At 44.0% G+C, this 20,773-nt stretch overlaps 2 protein-coding genes across 3 annotated transcripts; both read left to right on the forward strand.

Moving 5' to 3' along the window:
* The first annotated feature begins 264 nt into the window (after positions 1 to 264).
* LOC136743724 (collagen alpha-1(XV) chain) lies at positions 265 to 12,088 on the forward strand. 2 transcript variants are annotated; one of them, XM_066698698.1, is made up of 24 exons: positions 265 to 1,006; positions 1,274 to 1,516; positions 1,699 to 1,917; positions 2,096 to 2,389; positions 2,754 to 2,824; positions 3,085 to 3,132; positions 3,400 to 3,573; positions 3,717 to 3,746; positions 3,841 to 3,939; positions 4,249 to 4,293; positions 4,539 to 4,601; positions 5,440 to 5,475; positions 6,213 to 6,302; positions 6,423 to 6,557; positions 6,675 to 6,755; positions 7,198 to 7,239; positions 7,845 to 7,872; positions 8,361 to 8,404; positions 9,007 to 9,141; positions 9,409 to 9,471; positions 9,793 to 9,864; positions 10,225 to 10,422; positions 10,575 to 10,690; positions 10,990 to 12,088. In XM_066698698.1, the coding sequence occupies exons 1-24, from the start codon at positions 691 to 693 to the stop codon at positions 11,201 to 11,203; spliced, it is 2,856 nt and encodes a 951-aa protein (XP_066554795.1). In that variant the 5' UTR covers positions 265 to 690; the 3' UTR covers positions 11,204 to 12,088. The 2 variants fall into 2 exon arrangements, with proteins under 2 accessions (XP_066554795.1, XP_066554796.1); XM_066698699.1 differs by having other exon boundaries at positions 1,298 to 1,516.
* A 143-nt stretch (positions 12,089 to 12,231) lies between these two features.
* On the forward strand, positions 12,232 to 18,889 carry LOC136743766 (ORM1-like protein 3). The gene is made up of 4 exons (XM_066698701.1): positions 12,232 to 12,617; positions 13,760 to 13,960; positions 14,128 to 14,279; positions 16,414 to 18,889. Exons 2-4 carry the CDS (start codon positions 13,787 to 13,789, stop codon positions 16,547 to 16,549), a joined length of 462 nt encoding a protein of 153 aa, XP_066554798.1. The 5' UTR covers positions 12,232 to 12,617; positions 13,760 to 13,786; the 3' UTR covers positions 16,550 to 18,889.
* The last annotated feature ends 1,884 nt before the right edge of the window (positions 18,890 to 20,773 follow it).

Consider the following 20,773-nt stretch of genomic DNA (forward strand, 5'->3'; position numbering starts at 1 on the left):
ATTAGCCCATATCAATGCTGGCCAAGACCATTTGTAGACTGTTTTTTGTGGGCGACTGGGTACATGGTACAGAGACAATAAATTACCCTTCAATCTTGATATGTTTCTAAATAACCGGTATTTCCTGGGTGCTATTGCGCTACCTTATTGGACAACGATGCAAGCTGGCTCTCCCATCAGCCAATCAGGGCGGGACTCTTGCTGGGGGGTGATATAGGTCATCTTTCGAATGCGAAGAGAGAGGGCAAAGTTTCAAAAGCAGACCCTGCCACCACAGCCCTCACTGTCCAGGGAAAAACCAGTGGAGAAACGAGTTTGGGCATTTTGAGGTGACCATTACAGCCAGAGAGAGAGAGGTCAGATAAAGGAAAATATTCAGACAAGAAGCAAAGAATCAGGCATTCTAAGGCCAAACAAAAGACAGACAGACAGATAGACAGACAGCTGATAGAGGAGAGACCTTTGGCACTTCTTAGTCACCAATTATGATGTTTTACTGTACCTGAATGTGCAGCACAGATAACATTATACCGAGAGGCATTCAGACAAAGAGTCGAGAGGAGGACACAGGGGGATAGGGGCTGCAGAAGCAGGGCGGTCAGCAAGGCACAGACATCTGTAGCGTGAAACAGGTAAGGAACTGAGACAGAAGGACGGACAGTCTGAGTAGGGGCAGTTTTGGACATTGCAATGGCACCTGGTTCTTGGCGTTCTCTGGCTCTTGTGCTGATGCTCTCTGTTGCCCTGGTGGTCCCAGCTGCAGCCCAGTGGTGGGAGTTGTTCCAAAACAAAAAAGAGAAAATCACCACCTCAGCTGCACTGCAGACCCCCCTAGCCACAATAGAGCCTACAGAAGCTGCCCCTTCCACTGAGAAAGAGCTGCCTGAGAGGAACATAATTGACCTGCACACTGGAGGTACTACAGTTGCCCTGGCCGGCCCTGGCACACCAGCAGGAGAGCAGACTGATCTGGAGAAGGGACATCCTATAGTGACTTCTACCAAAGGTTAGGGTTTCTTCTCTACTACTCTCTCTCTCTCTCTCTCTCTCTCTCTCTCTCTCTCTATCTCTTTAGAGTGAGGCTTATTCCATAACTGAATATTATTCAAAGGTAAGGTGAAAGCTGTGTTAAATATACTTTGGTCAACTTTGATAAGATCAGGTCCCTTCTCTTGTCACTTGTACAGTGTCTGTGCTGTCATTCAGTCATCCCTGTTCTCAAAGCTGTTCTCTCCCTAATTGCTGTGTGCATTTTCTCCTTCATCCCATTTAGCCCCTCTCCTGCCATTTGTTGTAGGTAGTACACTACAGGTCACCACAGAATCCTCAGATGAGAAAGGCCCAACCAGCCCCTCAACACCTGGAAGCCTACAGAAGAGCTCCAAGCCCACGACTGTCTCTGTGAGAACAGTGGAACCCATGGCAACACCTCAAAACTCTAGCCTGCAAACACAACACCCACAGGAACCAGCTGAGACAACCACAGGAGGTAGACAAGTCACAGAAGGACCCAAAGGTTAGTTCATCTCCTTAACTGACGGCCACAGGCTGGCATAACATTGACCTCTAAGGCTCTTTACAGTGAGCACTGAGTGGCTGGCGGAAAATCAGCAGAGTTATGCTGGCTGGCTGTGTCTTGCTGTATTAAGTGCTTTATTTTCTATTCCCATGACCCTCCTCTCCTGCCATTTCTTGTAGGTACTGCAGTACAGGTCACCACAGAACCCTCGGGGGAGCACAAGGTTGAGAAGGATCCAACCAGCCCCTCGACACCAGGAAGCTCCAAGCCCACGACTGTCTCTGTGGGAACAGTGGAACCCATGGCAACACCTCAGAACTCTAGCCTGCAAACACAACACCCACCAGAACCAGCCGAGACAACCACAGGAGGTAGACAAGTCACAGAGGAACCCAAAGGTTAGTTCATCTCCTTAACTGACGGCCACAGGCTGGCATAGCACTGACCTCTAAGGGTTTTTACAGTGGCTGGCGGAAAATCAGCAGCGTTGTGCTGGCTGGCCGTATTTTGCTGTATGCTGTATTAAGTGCTGTATCTTCTATTCCCACGATCCCCCTCTCCTGCCATTTCTTGTAGGTACTGCAGTACAGGTCATTACAGAACCCTCAGGGGAGCACAAGGTTGAGAAGGATCCAACCAGCCCCTCAACACCAGGAAGCTCCAAGCCCACAGCTGTCCCTGTGGGAACTATGGAACCCATGGCAACACCTCAAAACTCTAGCCTGCAAACCCAACACCCACAGGAACCAGCTGAGACAACCATCGCAGGTCAGGTTACAGGACATGAAGAAGTCCAAGAGGGATTGGTCACTGAGAGGACTGGGAACACAGCTCCACTGCATGAACCTGGGAGACTGGATCAAAAACTAGGTTTGGTGTTACAGGATCTATTTGATTCCCTTGCAGTGTCTTGCCCCACATGAGAGGCAGGATGGCTGGAGACTGACTGGTGGGCTCTGATGTCAGTTTCTAGCCAGATCTTTACCTCTTGAGTGTTGGAGTGTCATGTAGCTTTCCATCCTGCTTCACTTTTCGGATTTGTATACCATTTAAGAACACTAGAATCTTTTTGTTGTTTTTCCCTTCACTTGAGAAAAAATAAGAGAGGCAATTGACAGTGTAATGTGTTCTAGTCTCCTTTTAAGTCTCTGCAAAGTTGCATGGTTGAGGTGCTTGGTTCTGGAGGACAGCCTTTTCCAGTCGATTGACTGTTGGTTGTTTTATCTTTCATCAGGAGACAAAGATGCGGGGATACTTACAACCACACTTTCAGCATTTCTCACATCCGCAGCTCAACCGAGCCAGGTGAGGCTCTAAAAAAGCACGTGCCTTTGATAGGTCTGTAAGCTTGTATTGGCATGGTTCGACATAAGGGACTGCCTGACTGCTCGACGCAGGTGCCAAGTTCTGTCTGGCAGGCTTCTTCACTAGATTACATGCCCGACCCCCAGAATAAGACAGAATTTTATAGTGTACCTTTTCAGGATGTAGGTTTCTATAGTGAATGTTTTGAATTGGTGAGATCCACAAATAGATGATGTATTTTCCACACTCTTGTCTCCCAGATCACACAAGCCCAGTGCTCCTGCCCAGCTGGTCCTCCTGGGTCCAAGGTAAAATTTTAAACTGTGCAGTGTGTGTAATAGATGGCCGAGTTCTGGTAGGTTTTTCTGCATTTCAAAGGTAAACTGTATGATGATCTAATATATTTTCCAATAGGCAAATCTTACTCAAAATGAATAAACAGATAAAAAACATGTTTAGAACTGATTATGGTTCTCAAACCAGGTGGCACACCTTCTACACAGTGCATCTTCTGTTACTGGGTGAGTAGAGGTGAGTGTTATTTCAGGGTTTTGCTTATGTGCGTCTCTATTCAGGGGGACAGTGGAATGATGGGCCCAGCTGGGCAGCCTGGGCAAGTGGGCCCCCCAGGCTTACCAGGGCCTGTTGGTGCACCCGGTCTCCCAGGCAATGATGGTTCCACTGGCCCCCCTGGTTCTTCCGGGTCCCAGACCTCAGGGTCAGGATGGTTTGGGAGCAACAGTCCAAAGGTGAGTTCACCTTCTTAGCTGACAGCCACAGGCTGACATGTCACTGCCCTCTGCGGCTCTTTACAGTGAGCAGTGAGAGGAGGCATGGTTTGGCTGGCCGTGTCCTGCTGTGTTCAGTGCTGTGTTTTCTGGTGTCTCTGCAGGGTGATCAGAAGGGGTTGCCAGGAGAGAAGGTAAAGCAAACTAGTCAGATTCTTTCCTGGTGATGTTAACGCCCTGTTCGTAGACAGCACTTCTTTCTGGGTTGTGTTTTTCTTTTTTTCACAGGGAAGTGTGGGAGAAAAGGGGGACATTGGACCTGAAGGAGAACCAGGTCCACAGGGACCCCTAGGACCACAGGGACCCCTGGGACCATCGGGACCCAAGGTCCGCATCACTGGTCCTTTCCCTGTAGTGTGGAGATGCACTGGCTCTCTGCAGTGGGCTCAGTAGTGTCTGAGTAGTATGACCACATTATTTAAACTGCCATACTGGAAGTGCTGATGCTGTGGTCCATACATTAACTTAATTACATATATATTGCCACAGCAAACATGCTTTTACTCTCTTCCACTTTACCTAAAAAGACACCAACCTACAACCATAAATGTGATGCTTGCTTCTGTAAAGGTGTTCGGTGTGGTGCATGTGTTTCCTCTCCTCAGCTAACAATGTCTTACTGTCTCACTGTGTCAGGGATCCCCTGGTCTTCAGGGACTGCCTGGGGTAGCTGGACCAAAGGTAACTCAGTCTGTCAGAAATATCCTGCATCAGAAATCTACAGCTTTCTATTGAATTGTGTCCTAAAATATGATGTACTAATTTTGGGGGGCTTTGTGACAAGTACTGTGCTGTGCACTAAATAATACTACTACTGCTGCAATGTCCTCATTTAGTGGGTATACTCCAGGCTGGGTATTAGGCAAGTCATACTGTATTGGCTGGTTTGACCTCTGACTGCTGCATGGTCTGTATTTCTTTCTTAGGGGGACACTGGAATTAAAGGCCCTCCAGGGGCCCCTGGGTTGCAAGGAGAGTTGGGGATGAAGGTAAGAGAGAAAGAGAGAGAGACAGAGATAGAAGTCTGGGTGGCAGTGATAGTGATAGGGATAGTTAGGGTCTCTTGGACAGATGGAGTCCCTGATCTTGAATTGGGACAACCATCTGCAGTGAGAAGAGGCATATCCTGTGAGCAGCCTCCTGGTGCTGCTCTCATTGACGTCTGTTATTTAAAAGCAGAATCTCGATGGTTTGTCTTTGACAGCCACTAGTGGTTACTTGCAGCATGGTCTCTGAGTGTACTGTGTTATATCATGTGATTCACTTTGGCTAATTGGCTCAGCTTAGCTAAAGGCCAGAGAGAGGGAGGATTTGGTGGATGGTGATTCAGTCAGCAGGGATACAGTGACACCTGCTGGTCAAGCATCCTGTAAGACTAGGTGGACATGCAGCACACACACAGGACACAAGATACGTAGCACACAAACGCAGCAGAGTTTTCAAGATTTCCCTGCAGCATCTTTCAGTCTATCCAGTGAGTGTTTATATCTGGCACTGCAGGAATGACAAGGGTAAGGTCAGCAGCTGCAGTACTGCTGTGTTGTTACTCAACATGACAGGATGTACTTTTCAAAACACCGTCCACAATGGAGCAGGTGTGGTAGTTGCAGAACACACAAGTCATTTGTGGAAAAAAAAGGCTGAACTCTGCTATTTTCCCAAATTTCCTGGCCCATGCTGTAGAACAGAAACACCAGGACTTAAAACACCTGCTTTAAATCTCTCATCCAGTGGACTATGACAACACCAGATTTAATTTGAAACCTTTCTACAGACTCAGGGTCAGATAATGAATGTCCCTGTTTCTTTCTTTTATTTCTTTTTCAGGGTGAAAAAGGGGAAAAGGGAGACCCTGGCATACAGGTTTGAATACATGCTTAATCACCTGACAATCCTTAGTAGAGTCATATGATTATTATGCCTCAGGTACTTGGGTAATTTCTGTGTTACCTTTCGATAGTCACTGTGAAATGTTTTGTTTGTTTCTTCAATGTGGAGTACCTTTTTTTCATATCCCCAAACCATGCCCAGAGGCTAATCCACAGATTACAATGTCCCTCTGTATGAAGTGTTCCAAGTTCCTTTTAAATTGTCAGGCTTCATCAGCCATCAGATAGGTGTCTTCTTGAGAGGTGCTACAGTATGCAAATATCCTCTGCTGAAGTTTCACTTATTTTAGTGACCCTGAAGCTTGATACTGCTGTGAACAGTGGAACCCAACTTGCATGCATCTTTTCAAGGAGATAATGTTCATCAAATTATTATTAAATAATGCAAACTTTACACAACATGATACATAACATATGCTTACTTTTGAATACTTTAAAATGACGGATCCTCAGATACAGATACAATTTTCTTTCCTGGAGATTCAGAGAGGGTGAATTAAAATAATGTATTCCTGCAGTAATACTGATTTAGTCGCATCTGAAAATCTTAAAGCGCAGTCGTTCTACTGAACAATCAGCAATCACACCAAAGTGTTGGTGGAAGCCCACACACAACACCCAGACAGTGGGATGTTTATCAAAAGGAAAGTGATATCCCAGCAGCCAAATGGACTTTACTTTAATTTGCATTTATTCTCTTCTCCTCTGCAGGGCCCACCTGGAAAGGATAGGGTATGTAGGGAGTGCCCCACTGGATGGCCAGGAACCCCAGGGCCCTCCACATTGAGCCACACTAATGAGGTAACGGGGAAGGGGGGTTAGAGCCCAAATCCCTAAAACTTGTTTAAGATGAAAGAACGCATTTCCTCTGTTTTGACCTATCTAACTCTTATGTCTGTCACTCTCTCATATCCCCTACAGAGCCATCCGGAAATGCAGGGAGAGAAAGGAGAGAAAGGAGAGAAAGGAGAGAAAGGAGAGAAAGGAGATAAAGGAGAGAGAGGAGAGAGAGGAAAGAAAGGAGAGAAGGGAGAGGCAGGACAGAGTAGCAACTGTGTAAGTCACTCAAACACCCTGGGAGACACAGGGGTCCTCCAGACTGAGGGAGAAGTGTTGGCAAAGGCACATAGGCACTGTTTCCTGTCCTGAGGCTCTCTCTGTTTCTCTCGCAAGGTTGGGGTTGGGATCCCTGGACCCCCTGGCCCTCCCGGTCCTCCAGGACCCGTTGGACTCCCTGGACGCATTCAAACCATTGTAACTATACTACCTCACCTACCCCTCCTTCCAGCCCACAGGTCTCGCTTTGCATGGGCTGTACAGCAGTATAGGTTAAAAAGCACTGCATTGTGCCTCACTGCATGCAGACTGGATTCAGAACGCACTACGCGTGACTTAATCGGCCAGGTTCAAAGTAAATACACTGCACTCCCATACAGATTCGGCGCACTTCACTTAGAATTTTACATCCGCCACATACAGGAGGTATGCTTAATTGATTCTACACACCTATTACATACATTTTAATTTATTTTACTTTGCTTCATTCTGTTTATAATTCTGCAATATGTGCCATGCAGTGTCATCTTCATCTTCTTTCTGCTTGTATCGAATATTTCTACTGCCTTGTTTTTTTTTAATTCAATCAATTGATTGATTGAACCTGTTCCCTAACGTCTGTACCTCTCTCTTCTCCTAGGGTCCCTTCCCCAACCCTCTTCGACCGCACTGCAAAAATCCAGTAAGCACCGGAGCATTTACTGTGTTGTATAGGCTATAATGGAACATCAGTGGAACCATGAACTCACATAAGCTAACGGTGGGAGGGGGGAAGCTGAGTCTTTTTCGCAAAACCTGTCTGACACCTGTCTTTGGTGTCTGGATGAAATGGGAAATGGAAACAGTTTCAAACAACTGAAAGCAATTGGCAGCCAAGCCCGAGGCGAATGTGTTAAGAAGTTTGTGTTGACGGTTACACCTCAGTCCGAGACTTGACAGGATGGAGGCGTTGCTTTTGTTTTGGCCGTCTGCCAGTGGCATTCCTCTTCTAAAAGTGCATGGATGCTGTCACTGTTCCATTTGGGGGGGAAACCAGGTCTGAGAAAGAGAGTCCTAGTTATTAATGGGCTCTTGATTGTGTTGTTCTGTTACCTCTGTACCAAGGCTACTTGTTTTAATATGACAGGGCACTGTACAGCACATTATTAATAATAATAATAATAATTATTATTATTATTATTATTTCTTAGCAGACACCCTTGTCCTTGGCGACTTACAATTATGGCTACTGTTAACATCATATATCATATCATATCATATATAAATATCCCTTCTGTGCACCCACAGGTGAATGCCGAACCACCTAGCTTTCCAGGTAGGTGTGTGTTCAATGGCCTTTTGCAGGCCACAATCAAGTGTCGTGCACATTAGTCCTGCCACTAAGTAGAAAAAAATACCATGTTATTTATAAAACATAACTCGCAAACACACAACTGATTCATGGACAAATAATGTGTTGAATGCACAAGGTTATTTTTACATTAGGTCATACGTTCACCTCAAACTCTGTATTCCAACACTATTAAGTGTAAGAGCTGGCAGTTGGAGACTAGTAATTGGTTGATTTAATGTTTGATTAATCTGATAGTATTGGGATGTTTAATGTGTGTCTCCGTTTGTTAATCTTATCTGAAGCGTTACTGTGCTGGGAGAAGTGAAACTGCTAAGCTATAAAAGTTTTTTTTTTTTTTAAATGAACACCGTACTTTAGCACTTCCCTCAAAGAGTATTGTTACAGCCCAGGAGGAGTGCGAATGAACCTGGGCATTATTATTAACACAGTCTGTGCTATCTGTCATGCAGGTTTGACTGAAGACCAGCAGCAGTACGTTGCAGGTGGAGTCAAGGTATTTCTGTCTCCAGGGATGTAAATTAAGACACTGTTTGAGCAAACAGTCTTTGATGAGGCGGGAATGCATTGTTTTGGTCTTGGTTAAACATTAAAGGTTTGTTTTTGCCAGTAAGAAACCAGAAATACTCACCACCGTGCATTGGCACTGGAGCAAATCCACCTGCTCTCCAGTAGGAGGGTCATTAGTTTCCCTGGTGTCAGTCTTGTCGTGTCCTGCATATGCTGTTTCACTGCTTCCCTCAAGATGTCCTGCCCCGGACTGTGTCACTCAGGGATATTGCCACATTTTGATTTACATTGCAGAGAGCTGTAAGATGGCTCCATATGTGGAATGGATACTGTGTGCATTTTATGGTTTGCAGTTACCTGACCTGCGTGGAGTGATGAATGATTCAGAGAATAGAGCTACGGCAGCTTTTTTCTTGGCTTCTCGTGGCATCACCTGTTCTTCCCTGTCTCTCTCTTTGACTTCCAAAGCCTCTTGTCTCTCTGAAGCTCTGTGTCTCTTGTTTTCTTTCTCTCTCACACTCTTTCTCTCCCTGTCTCCCTGCCTGCCTGTCTATCTGATTGGCCCTCTCTCTGTGTGCCTGTCCACAGCTCCACGTCTGGTCATTCAACACGCTCTCTTCTCTCTGGGAGACCTCTCACCAGATGCCCCAGGGCAGCATGGCGTTCGTGAGGCAGGAGAATGCAGTGTTCGTCCGCGTGTTAAATGGCTGGAGCCGCCTGAAGGTGACACTCCACTGCGGACACACATTCTACCCACTGGCCCTGCTGCGCACACATGCACTAGTACTTGATAAAGTAGTGGCCAAAGGGTGCCCCCCCAACTGGTGTGACAGAGAATGTCCAGCTAGAGCTGTTAGAAGGAAACTATCATTATCATTATCATAATCGTCTTAATTGTATTAATCGTAATGGTAGTCAGATAGTGACACAGCCTGTTTTGAAGGGCATCGTTGCAATCACAGTAACTAACCCGCTCTTGTCCTACTACAGCTGGAGGGGGTGATGTTTTCCTCTCACCTCGCTGATGACCCCCCTGCTTTCGACGGAGAGCAGGTGACCAGCACTCCTTACACGTCTGACTGCACACACTTACAATATACATTGACACAGGCCTCTTATTATTATTATTGTTGTTGTTATTATGATTGTTATTAGCATTATTATCTGCATTATTTGTTAGCATTGTTATCAGCATTAAGCATTAGCAAAGGGAACCGAGCACCCCGCAGTATCCTTGAACTTCACTCTCCGCACAGACAGGAATGTCACGTCTCAGGCTGGGATCCTCGCACACCCATAAGGCCACTTCTGTGGGTATTTTATCGTTCCCTTCTGACAGCACTGTGTTGTTGATGTTTTGTTTTGTTTGTTCAGCTGGAGCCACTAAAGCCAAGTATTGAACCAGTTTCCTCCACCACAGGTCCCAGGGTCACCAGTAACCATGGGGTATATTAAATGTCTTCTTTTGCATTTGTTGTAATGGTTCATGAAGCAGTCAAACGTTATGCACACCTGAGTCTAACTGTTGTTGTAATTGAGGGTAATTATTGTGTGAAAGGCCTGCTTATTGCATTTATTAACACAACCAATAGCTGCTTCCTTGTATATTCAATTACTCGCATATCTACACTACGTTTTGTATCTAAATACACCACTCCCAATACTACTGGGAGACTACAGTGTTCAAAATGATTATCTGCTACTACTTAGCATAACTTCAGCTGGGAAGCAGCCCAGACATTTTGAGTGTGCTGTGATCAGTGTCGCATGTCCCATTGTATGCTATCAGCCTCTCTCTCTCCCAAGCTGCACCTGGTGGCTCTGAATGCCCCTCTCTCGGGTGCCATGTCTGGCATCAGAGGGGCAGACCTGCAGTGTTACCGACAGGCCCGGGAGGCGGGGCTCAGGGGGACGTTCCGCGCTTTCCTCTCCTCTTCCAGTCAGGACCTGGAATCTCTGGTGAAGCGATCCGATAGGACCAGCTACCCCATTCTCAACCTCAAGGTCAGCCAGAGGGCAGAGTCTGGAACTTGCTCAAGGTTCCACTTGTGTTTCCACAACAAACAATAGGCAACAAGGGTTTTACTTATATATTTGTTTTACTGTAATGTGTGGCAAAGCTCTGTAGGTCACAGGGCTCTCTCTCTCTTGTTCAGGGTCAGAGGCTGTTTCCTAGTTGGTTGCATCTTTTCTCAGAGGTGGGGGCTCCCCTCAACAGCAATGTCCCAATCTTGTCTTTCGATGGGCGTGACGTGCAGCGCGACTCCTTCTGGTAATGAACAATTTGCTCTTATTATAATGGGAGAATGGGGGGGTGGGCATTTCCTGATACAGCACAGGCAAAAACAGGTGTTAATGTAATTACAAGATCTAGCAATATACTAATATATTAATTGTGATCTAGTTTCCCCTACACAGTGTGACAGAATCCTATTGTGAATTTCCGGCATTGGAAATGGAGTCAGAGTTACAGTAATACAAGTACATGTAATCTGTTGTTTCTCTCTCTCTTTCTCTCTCTCTCTGCCCACCACTCCAATCCCCCTGGTCTCTTGCTATGTGGATGGGCAGGCCCCACAAGGCACTGTGGCATGGCTCGTCTGCGAGGGGCTTGGCAGTGCCAGGACAGCGCTGTGGGGACTGGCACAAGGCCAACAAGGTGAAAGGCCTATCTTCACCCCTGGGGCGTAAGAGGGAGCTTCTGGGCAGGAAACTGTTGGCCTGCGACACCCCCCTGATCGTCCTGTGTGTGGAAAATGCCTACTTCTACACATACATGTGGTGATTTAGCCAGAGCTTTGCCACAAACAGTACAGCCTGCAGAGAAGTAAAGGAGACTTTAGCACCAGTCTTCCCTTCTTAGAAACTGTGTTCAAATCACATCTTTTAAAAGTCAAAATTGAAAAACTTATCCCCTCTGGACCGAATGGAGCCAAAGTAGGTGGGGAAATGTTTGACATGAAAAACTAGTGTTTTATTGTAGTGCATTATGTGCAGTATTCGCAACATAAACTGGTATTGTTCTTTTAAGTGAAATGAACTACCTGTCACAGACACTTCTATAGTTTTAAAATACAATCATGTTAAAAACATAATTACACAAATTATTTCAAATGTTTATAATGTAAATGAATGCACCAGTGAACCCATAGAGAAAACAACTCATACATCTACACACATCCCCTTGTATTTCATAAGTACATATGGGGGTTTTAAGAAAGAAAACAATTTCTCCTGTATCAGTAACACAATTTGCCTCAGTCTGTATTAAAGTGGTGTCCTCTACTAATGTATTTGTTAAACATAAAATAATAAAAATATGCATTGATTGATTGATTGATCCTAAACACTATAGGAGAACTGATAAGTCAATGTTAATTAAAACCATGTTTACAGTATTTTTATGATAACATTTTTTTATGACACCAGTGTAGAACAATTACAAATCCACAATAAATCATGCGTTGATATTTTGATTTGTAAGTGTTAGAATAAAACTAATAAAAGGTTCATTTTTGCAAATTGTATATTGCTACCATTGTTGTTCAAATGGGAATGGAGGTGTGTGAAGCTCTCACCAATAGGTTAACGGATGAATTGTCTTTTGTGTGTCGCACAACAGCCTGTTTCGTGTAAATAAACAATAATAATAAATGCATTTGAAAGCGAATGATTTGTTATTGATGCTATCTAAGTCTAAGGTACAGTAAGTCGAGGAAAGGGTGAACAGAACTACATTTCCCACAATGACGCGCTGTGTTGATCCGCTTCCCTTTACCTCTGCCTGCGTGACGTTGCCGAAGCTGTGTGCGCTGAAAGTGGTGACGTTTCACGGTGCGCTTCAGCTGTGCTGTGGCCAGCTGTTCGCAGAAGAAATAGAAGTGACGGGGAGTGGAATTTATCTACATAAAAAACATCAATATTCATTTGTTGAATGACACCATTATAAATGTTGAAAAAAGACTCCGTGCATGTAGAGCAGGGCGCACAAGGACCCGAGCAAGAGCAGCCCTGAGACTGGAGCACGAAAACAATCGGCTGAAGACACCGGAGGCGAGAGAGATCTCCACATTATATAACGAGATTGGGATAATATTGCAACCAGAAAAACAAGTGTTTATTATTTTGGATAAAACTGTGTATCCTATTCAGGAGTCCAGGAGCTCGACATCTGCGCCGACTCTGTCACAGCTCTCAACGTGAGTTACCGTTAGCTTTACGCATGCATTTCCCCCCACTATATTTTAGCAATGAAAAATAATATTGTCTGTACGGGTTTTTAAATCATGAACAAATAACAATGTATCCTGCTCGGGGAAACATTGTGTCAAGATCAATCCACACAGCCCTGTGCACTGATGCAGTTTTAGAAGTTACCGTAAATTAAGTTGTGCAACTAGACCAGTTACTTGAACGATTGCGTGATGTATACTTCATGCCTAGTATGGATCTGATCTGATCTATATTAGCATGACTATAACCTGAATATCCCACAATGTTAATGTCGTTTGCGCAGTGCCGATCGGTCTGGACTGGTTTTAGGTGGACGTCGCACGCCGCGGTGGAGACACCTGGGGGGAAGTACGGCGGAGTTCAGCATTGTAGCGCAGTTTCCCGCAGTTCTGCTGAGATCTGCACCTTTGAACCAATTATATTACAAGCCAATTCAGATGAGGAGGAGAACAATGCTAAACTGCAACTCTGCTGTGGTTCAACGGCGAGGATTGTTATCAAGTCGCTCCACAGACACCATGATGTGGTTGTCAGATAAAGGAGACCATTTACATAAGCTGTCATTTGTGTGAAAGACACTCGGGAGGACTGTCTGGTTGTCAAGTCAAAGAAGCTTGTATTGGTTAACTGTGTGATGCATTAACTGTGCTGTTCGGCACCGTGTTCAAGTTGTGGCTCACTTTGTGGTCAATGTAGGGTAAGGTTTGTTTGGTTAATTTAAACCCCCCACTACTGTACTCATGGTGAAAGAATTTGTGTCAGCATATTCCTATAAGTAAATAATCCTCCCCTCATAGTTTGCTTTTTATCTGGGTTAATGTCCACCCCAAAATGGGACAGAAGTCGACATGATATTCTGGCGTGGAGGACAGCTAGACATCCTGATCTTTTGTAAGGATTTTTCTGCCACTGTATAAAGTGTGCCCATTTCTATTTCTGTAATAGGGAATGTACATTTCTGTCCCTGGTTAGAATCGGTAGGTAATATGTTGTAACAATATGTTGACCTGAGATATTGTAAGAGTGATTAACTTACAGGAGTCTAGTGCTGCCATGCTCATATCATGCTTGTGTTTGAATTGCCGTGCCTTTGTGTTGCTGTTTGCAGCGGGGTGGTGAGGCAGGCGTCTCCAGGATGAATGTGGGCACGGCGCACAGTGAGGTGAACCCCAACACGCGGGTGATGAACAGCCGGGGGATCTGGCTGTCCTATGTGCTGGGCATTGGGCTGCTGCACGTCATCCTGCTCAGCATCCCCTTCGTCAGCGTGCCTGTGGTCTGGACCCTCACCAACCTCATCCACAACATGGTGAGCAGCTGGAAACTTGAGACCGCAACACCCAGATGGGGGGAGAGGGAGAGGGAGAGAGAGAGAGAGATGGGAGGCCCTATGGTGTGCAGCCTGTTTTGAGTTTGTGTATGTGTGTGTTTGTGTGTTTGCTGACCAGTCTGTGCTCTGTGCTCTCTCCTCCTCAGTGTATGTACATCTTCCTGCACACGGTGAAGGGAACCCCCTTTGAGACCCCTGACCAGGGCAAGGCTCGCCTCCTCACTCACTGGGAGCAGATGGACTACGGGGTTCAGTTCACCGCCTCTCGAAAGTTCCTCACCATCACACCCATCATCCTGTGAGTCCTCCCTCCTCCAATGCCCCTTATTAACTAGATCACAGGTTCCCAAACTGTGGGGCGCGCCCCCCTGGGGGAGCGCAAGACCCTTTATCGGGGGGCGCGGGGAAAGAGCTGAATGTGAAAAAAAGTCAAGACGAGACACAAGAAATCCACGAAGCGATCTGACAACTGTTGATTGCTGCACCACTGAAATCGCATTGGATAAACTGATATCTTTTGCATCGACCTATCTCTGTGAAACGACTCTTTCTACACTTACACACATTAAAAACAAACTGTACTGTTGCAACTCACAAGACTGGAAATTGGGTCTTGGTTACTGGATTCTTCCATATCCAGTCCTGGCTAATCAGAATAGAGGATTGTCAGGTAGCAGTGTCTGTGAAAGTCGCTAATAGGTAGTTTCAGATCAAAATACACAGCAGTTTATATGAGGTGATAATTACGGTAAAATAAATACATAAGAATAACTTGCAGCTCCAAAATGTCATCGAGTGGGAAACGAGCTCGCCAGGACTCTCTGCTGCTATATTTTGGAAACGCATTAACAAAAAATACATTAAATGCGAAATAATGCAATGTGACAATTTTGCAATTGCAAGAAGTTCTGAATTTTATTTTAAAATACTCATCTAACACAACAACTTTATTAAATACATTCTGAAACATACCTGTACGTTCAAGTTCCAGTGAAAACAAAATATATAGCAATAGCTGGCTGTGTGTGTTTTAATATTAGTTTGTTTGTTGCTCCTTTTTCCTTTTCTGTCATTCCTTTTCTGGCTTTTAGGTGGGTTAACATAACAGCTGTAGATTTGTGGTATGTTAATTGCACTGCACATATTATACACTTAACAGTGTTTTCATTTACTTTGTCAGAGTATTACCACGCAGAAACTCTCTGAGAGAATTTAGTTGCCATCTTTAATTAATAGTTGAATTTTCGACTGTTCGGTCTCATCCTTAATATATATCCTATATATTAAATAACTAGTAAAATTTTATAAAATGGAAAGAGAGTGTTACTGTATCTTCTGTAACTATGTTGATTCAGGCTCATCCGTACTAGATGGAGTAAGAATAGGTTCATGCATAGAGAGATTCCAATGTAAATGGCCAAATAAAATTGTGAAAAGTGAAATGCAAACACGTTTTAAAGTACATTCATCCATGGTCAATGTTAGGGCTTTCAAAAAAAATTAATGGTAATATAAATATGAACGTGTGGGACATGGGGGGGCCGCGAGCTGTGACCCAAATGTTTTTGGGGGGCGCCACCCAGAAAGTTTGGGAACCACTGAACTAGATACTACCCCCTCCACCTTAAAATTACATTTTATGAGATATGCTGTGTAGTGTCCCAAGATTCTAGTAAAAGCCTGTTTGTGTTGGAGCCATTTTTACATCTGTACTTGTCTAGTACAGAACATGAGTTATGCCCCCTGTTCAATGCAGAGCAGTGTGTGCACAGCTCGATGATGAATGAGGTTACAGTAAGCCCTCTCTGCTTCACGTCTTTGTCTCTCTGGAACCCTCCTCACAGGGTCAAAGGTCAGTGGAGTGCTCACACTCTATAGAACACTTAATTGTTTCCTGTCATTAGGTTTTTGTGTCGTTTGTTCCAGGCCTGAAGCTGTGGATGAGTCAGAGACGCCTACTGAGGCTGTCGGTATGAACAGCCCAACATTTTAAGACAGTTGAGCTGACATGAGAACAACCAGCGAGGGAAATAAACAGGACTGCAGCTCAATTAGAGATCGAACATTTTGTATATGTGATCCGTTTTTATATATATATATATATATATATTCGGTATAAAATGGTCATTCAAAATCTTAATATGTTAAATTTGAACTAGGGATTCAGATGTTGGTAGGAATGGTCTTAGTTATATTTAGGTCATTTTTATAATATTGTTTTGAGTAATGGAGCCACATTTTGCATAAAATTTAAAGTTTAGTGGTAATATTAGGGTTTCATATAGGTCCAGGTTAGGGTTAGAGTCCGCAGTAGGCCATGACTTCTGTTAAAGTTAATAATTATGTTTTGTGTCCAAAAACCACTGCATATATTTTCTTGTTTTCCAATATTATTTATTTATTTACTTACTCTTTTGTTTGTTTGTACTCAGGTACTTCCTAACCAGCTTCTACACAAAGTACGACCGGATCCATTTTGTCATCAACACAGTGTCCCTGCTGACTGTCCTCATACCCAAACTGCCCCAGCTGCACGGCGTCAGGATCTTTGGCATCAACAAGTACTGACACGCTGGAACACCCCTGACCCCTCAACCCTGACCTTTCAACCCTTGCCACTCTCAACTGCGACTCGCAAGCATCAGCCCCACGATACACTGCGCCCTGGCCAAGGAGGGATACTCCCAGGACTGGTTACCCCGGTGTTACAACTGTTTTTTTCCACTAACGTAATGGGGAAGTAAGTTCAAAGGACAAGAATCATAATTTAAATGGATGTCTCTTTGGAAAGACATTTCGAGGGGAAAAAGGAAAAAAAACATAGGTCTACTGAACTTAGTTTCTGTCACACTTTCCCATTTCATTTGTATTTATTTTTTTCCTTTCTAATTGGTTCATGATCATGGGTGGCTTTGTTTCACTGAGGGAGCTTGTTCCATTCAGTTCTGGAGAACAGGTCAGGGGCTGAAACAGAACCTCCTCTGTCCACCCCGGCCTTTTCACACACACACACACACACACACACACACACACACACACACACACCCATGACACCATTTGGAAATAGAATCAAGCCGCTTACATCACTGACTATGCCCCACTGACAATCAAAGCAGAAGCTGCACTAAAAATTTCAGATGGGGGCAGTGTCTGCTATCCACTATGCTGTGCCTCCCTCTCTGCTGGATTCATCCTCCACAGAACCCATTGCCTGTGTGTGGTTTGTTGTGTGTGTGTGTGTGTGTGTGTGTGTGTGTGTGTGTGTGTGTGTGTACGTATGTATGTGTACGTGTACATTTACAGTATATAATGCGTGAGCTTAAGTTAGCTCTTGGCCATAGAATGTGCAGCCATACAATCTCTGAAGCAGGGTAGAATTCCAGGGCTTTTCTGTTTGTTTGTTTTTGTTTGTGTGTGTGTTTCAGCTGTGTTTGCAGGGTGTGGCCACTTTATTAAGAACTACCCCCTATTAAAGGGCTGAGGGGGCTAGTCAGGTCCTGTGCTGGGACGTGCAGAGCACAGGGACTTTTATTTAGAGACTCAAATGGAGAGAGATGAAAGTTCCCTTGAGCATCTGCAGCTTTTTTTTTCCTCCCCATGCTCACAAATGCAGTCATACAGAAATCATCGGTTCACACATCTCAGACTGAAAGTGCTCAGTTCGGGTTTTTGTCTGTGCAAAGTTCGTTGTTGAGTGTGACCTTACACTTATGCATGATGAATCGCCACATTTCTCTCAGGAGTCGTTTCTGAAGAGTGCTTTGCGATACAACATACATTAACCAAAGCACGGGAAATTTTACTTAGTCACAAATAGGGGTTACGAGAAATCAGTTTGAACTATATCTTAATTGTTTATGCGACGGTTTTATTGTTATTATTATTTTTATTATTATAATTAGTTTGTTATTTTGCTGCATCATTAAAAATATCCCAGTGTTGTCAGTTTCCATTTTGCTGGGCTTTTTGAACACTGTTTTGTTATGTAAACTACAGGTACACATATAAAGACCGAACAGGGGAGCATTCCACTAGGTTAAAAGACTAGTTGGATGTCTCTTTTTTTAACATTTTATTTAATGAACTTGCTTGCTTTGAATAAATTAGTTGGGTAGGGTTCTCGAACTGACAGCACTGGTGGAAATGAGAGAATCGTGGGGATTCATTTTCAGGGACTGACAGGATAGACAGACATAGACTGGCTGAGATTATGACATCTGAAAGCCATCAGGAACCCCAAACACTTAATAAAGATAGGATGCAAGCCATACTTTGAGAGAGGGGTTGTCTTGTTATCGTTTGTCATTTTTGTCTTGCCTAATAAAGTGGCCACATGCTGCATTCTCATTAGGGGAAGAGGTCGTGTCCAGAGAACTGTGAGATGGCAGTTATTTTTTAAGTTGGCAGAGGGACAGAGGTAGCAGTGCAGTCTCTTGCCAGCTGTGTTTAAAGAGTGCTTATTCAGAGCCAAGAAAGGGAATTCGGACTTGAAAAGGCAGAAAAAAAGAAGGAATCTGAAGTCAGCTTGGGGAAATGTCAGTGACCGCACAGAGTCCAGTCACTGATCAGTGAAGCGCCGCAATGGTGAAAACACAGCTGATTGTGCTATCGGAGGTCTGGGCTCTCTGATAGCAGAATTTAAGCCTGATCATTTCCTCTCTGGAATCACGACCGGCCGAAGCCTGGCTGGCTGCACACCAGGCTACAGTTTCTGTATGTTTTGTTGTTGTTGTTATTGTTTTGTTTGTTCGTTCGTATGTTCGTTCAATTTACCTTTTGCACTTGTCTCCTTAAGACCTAGGTGACATCGTACTTTAGTTATGTCATTTTTGAGGGGAAAAAACAAAACAAAAGAACGTGACTACAAAAAAAAATGTATTAAAGGCATAGAGAACTTTTTATTAATAACGTAACCATTTAGTTGTACTTTATTTGAGTATCGGAAGGCATGTTTTTAATTTCAAAGTTATTTCGGTTTGTTTTGCTTTTCAGTGTAATTACGTAGCACTATGTAGCAGTATGAAGCATGTTTTTTGCAAATTCTGGTACTCATTTTTCTTGTTAATATGCCTAGTTTACCCCCTCCATTCTTCACGGTACATTTGTCTTAGAGTTAGAAATCAACATGCCCAGTTCACCCTCCCTCCCTTGAGCCAAAACACTGTCCTGTCAAGCAATATCAGTTGGTTCTGAGCAGTCATCTTAGCCAGCTTCCGGTATGAAATTTGTATTGCACCTATACAATTTCGTAATCCCCTCAATTTTAGTTGAATATTTGTCTTGCTTCGGACCAGAATAGAAATGCAAATGAAAAGGTTACTTTTAGGACACCGCTGGCTCCAGTCCTGGGTGCGTTGAGTTAGTGATCTGGACAGGCATCCTGGGTGGAGACATGATTTCATCTTTGCCTTTATGTGGGCTTCAGATCAAGAGCAGCCCTTTTCCCTCCCGCATTCAAAATCTCAGCGATCTCTGCTTAGCAGGAAAACTGGGCAGAACCGGAGCGTAAGACCTAAGAAATGAGTGTCAATGAGAAGGAGCTCGAAATGGGGAGAAGTGATGATGCAACTGGGCACGTGCAGTAGAATCAAGGTATACTAAAAAGACAATGCTCACTGTTAAGTGTATTTCACTTGTCCGAAGTTCAATGACGCCTGCAATGTTTGTTTGTGTTAGGCGAGAAAGAAAAACCAAACTAACGAGGGCTATCTAGTGTATTGAGGTGTTTGTACTTGAGAGCTCAGATCTTTAGATTTATAGAACATTTACAGTCGTGCAATAGAGCTATTAATACTTTAGGGTAGTTAGTTAGCTGTAATCTTGATTTAAATATTCTCTGTGCTGTTTTTCAGTTTTTTTTTCTCAGTAGATCTCTAAGTATTTTTCTAGTGATGTATTCTATACTGTATTCTATGTAAAATCCAGGAAAGGAAGGCATTTGAAATACTCTCGGTAATGGAGGGATTGCAGTGAGTGAAGGGCACTGACAGTGTGCCTGACCTGAGGGCCTGTCCTGAGAGGGCGCTTTATGCCACCACAATTCATGTGTGCCTGTGTTACTAACCCCTTTTCTACAACACAAACTATCCCCACAGCAGACATTGGATGAAAAGCATCAGTTTATGGTGAAAAGTTCAGCTTGAACAAGGGTTTTCATTCTGGACAGACTGAACTCTGTAGCAATGCTTAGCATCTTCACCTCCTGCCCTACTGTTGTTATTTATCAGTTTGTGGGCCCCATGAAACTGAGCCAGTTTTTGATTTATTTCATTTTAAAACAATCATTGTTTGCCAAAGATCAGATTTCTGCAGTTTATTCTTTAGATTAGTTATGTGCACAAGTTTGTTTGTTTGGTTTGTTTAATTCATTTTATAATTTTTTTAATGTTTACCTTTGACCAGTTTTTACTTTTTGTGTGTTTTAAGTTCACTGGCAGAAAGGCAAAAAGAAAATGGCTGAGTTCCTGATATATATCTGTTTAGTTAGTGTCTGGCATATGTGATCCCAGGCCTCATTCCCCTCTTCAACCACAGCTATATCATGCTTTGCCTTTGAGCAAGCTGTCTGTCAATAGTCTGCAAAAATGCTTGTTAGAAAACAGGTGTTTCTAACCTACAAGCTATCTGTGACAGTTGACGTGGTGTAGTTGAGTTGACACGAGCGTTGCAGTTTGCAGGTCAGGGTTTACGCTGTAATTAGGGTATTTTGCGATCTGTCCCTTTGTCCTTCAGAAACTCATCCATGTGTGATGGTTTTGAAAGCACAGACTATGAATGCCATTGCAGCTGTGT

The sequence above is a fragment of the Amia ocellicauda genome, chromosome 3, assembly GCF_036373705.1.
Source record: "Amia ocellicauda isolate fAmiCal2 chromosome 3, fAmiCal2.hap1, whole genome shotgun sequence".
Lineage (NCBI taxonomy): Eukaryota > Metazoa > Chordata > Actinopteri > Amiiformes > Amiidae > Amia > Amia ocellicauda.

Excerpts from the sequence above, each read along its gene's own strand:
- LOC136743766 (XM_066698701.1), top strand. The coding sequence starts at position 13,787 with ATGAATGTGGGCACGGCGCACAGTGAGGTGAACCCCAACACGCGGGTG. Across the intron at positions 13,961-14,127 it reads CCAACCTCATCCACAACATG|TGTATGTACATCTTCCTGCA; the intron begins GTGAGCAGCTGG and ends TCTCCTCCTCAG. Across the intron at positions 14,280-16,413 it reads ACCATCACACCCATCATCCT|GTACTTCCTAACCAGCTTCT; the intron begins GTGAGTCCTCCC and ends GTTTGTACTCAG.
- LOC136743724 (XM_066698698.1), top strand. The coding sequence starts at position 691 with ATGGCACCTGGTTCTTGGCGTTCTCTGGCTCTTGTGCTGATGCTCTCT. Across the intron at positions 3,133-3,399 it reads CTGGTCCTCCTGGGTCCAAG|GGGGACAGTGGAATGATGGG; the intron begins GTAAAATTTTAA and ends GTCTCTATTCAG. Across the intron at positions 9,142-9,408 it reads ATGGCTGGAGCCGCCTGAAG|CTGGAGGGGGTGATGTTTTC; the intron begins GTGACACTCCAC and ends GTCCTACTACAG.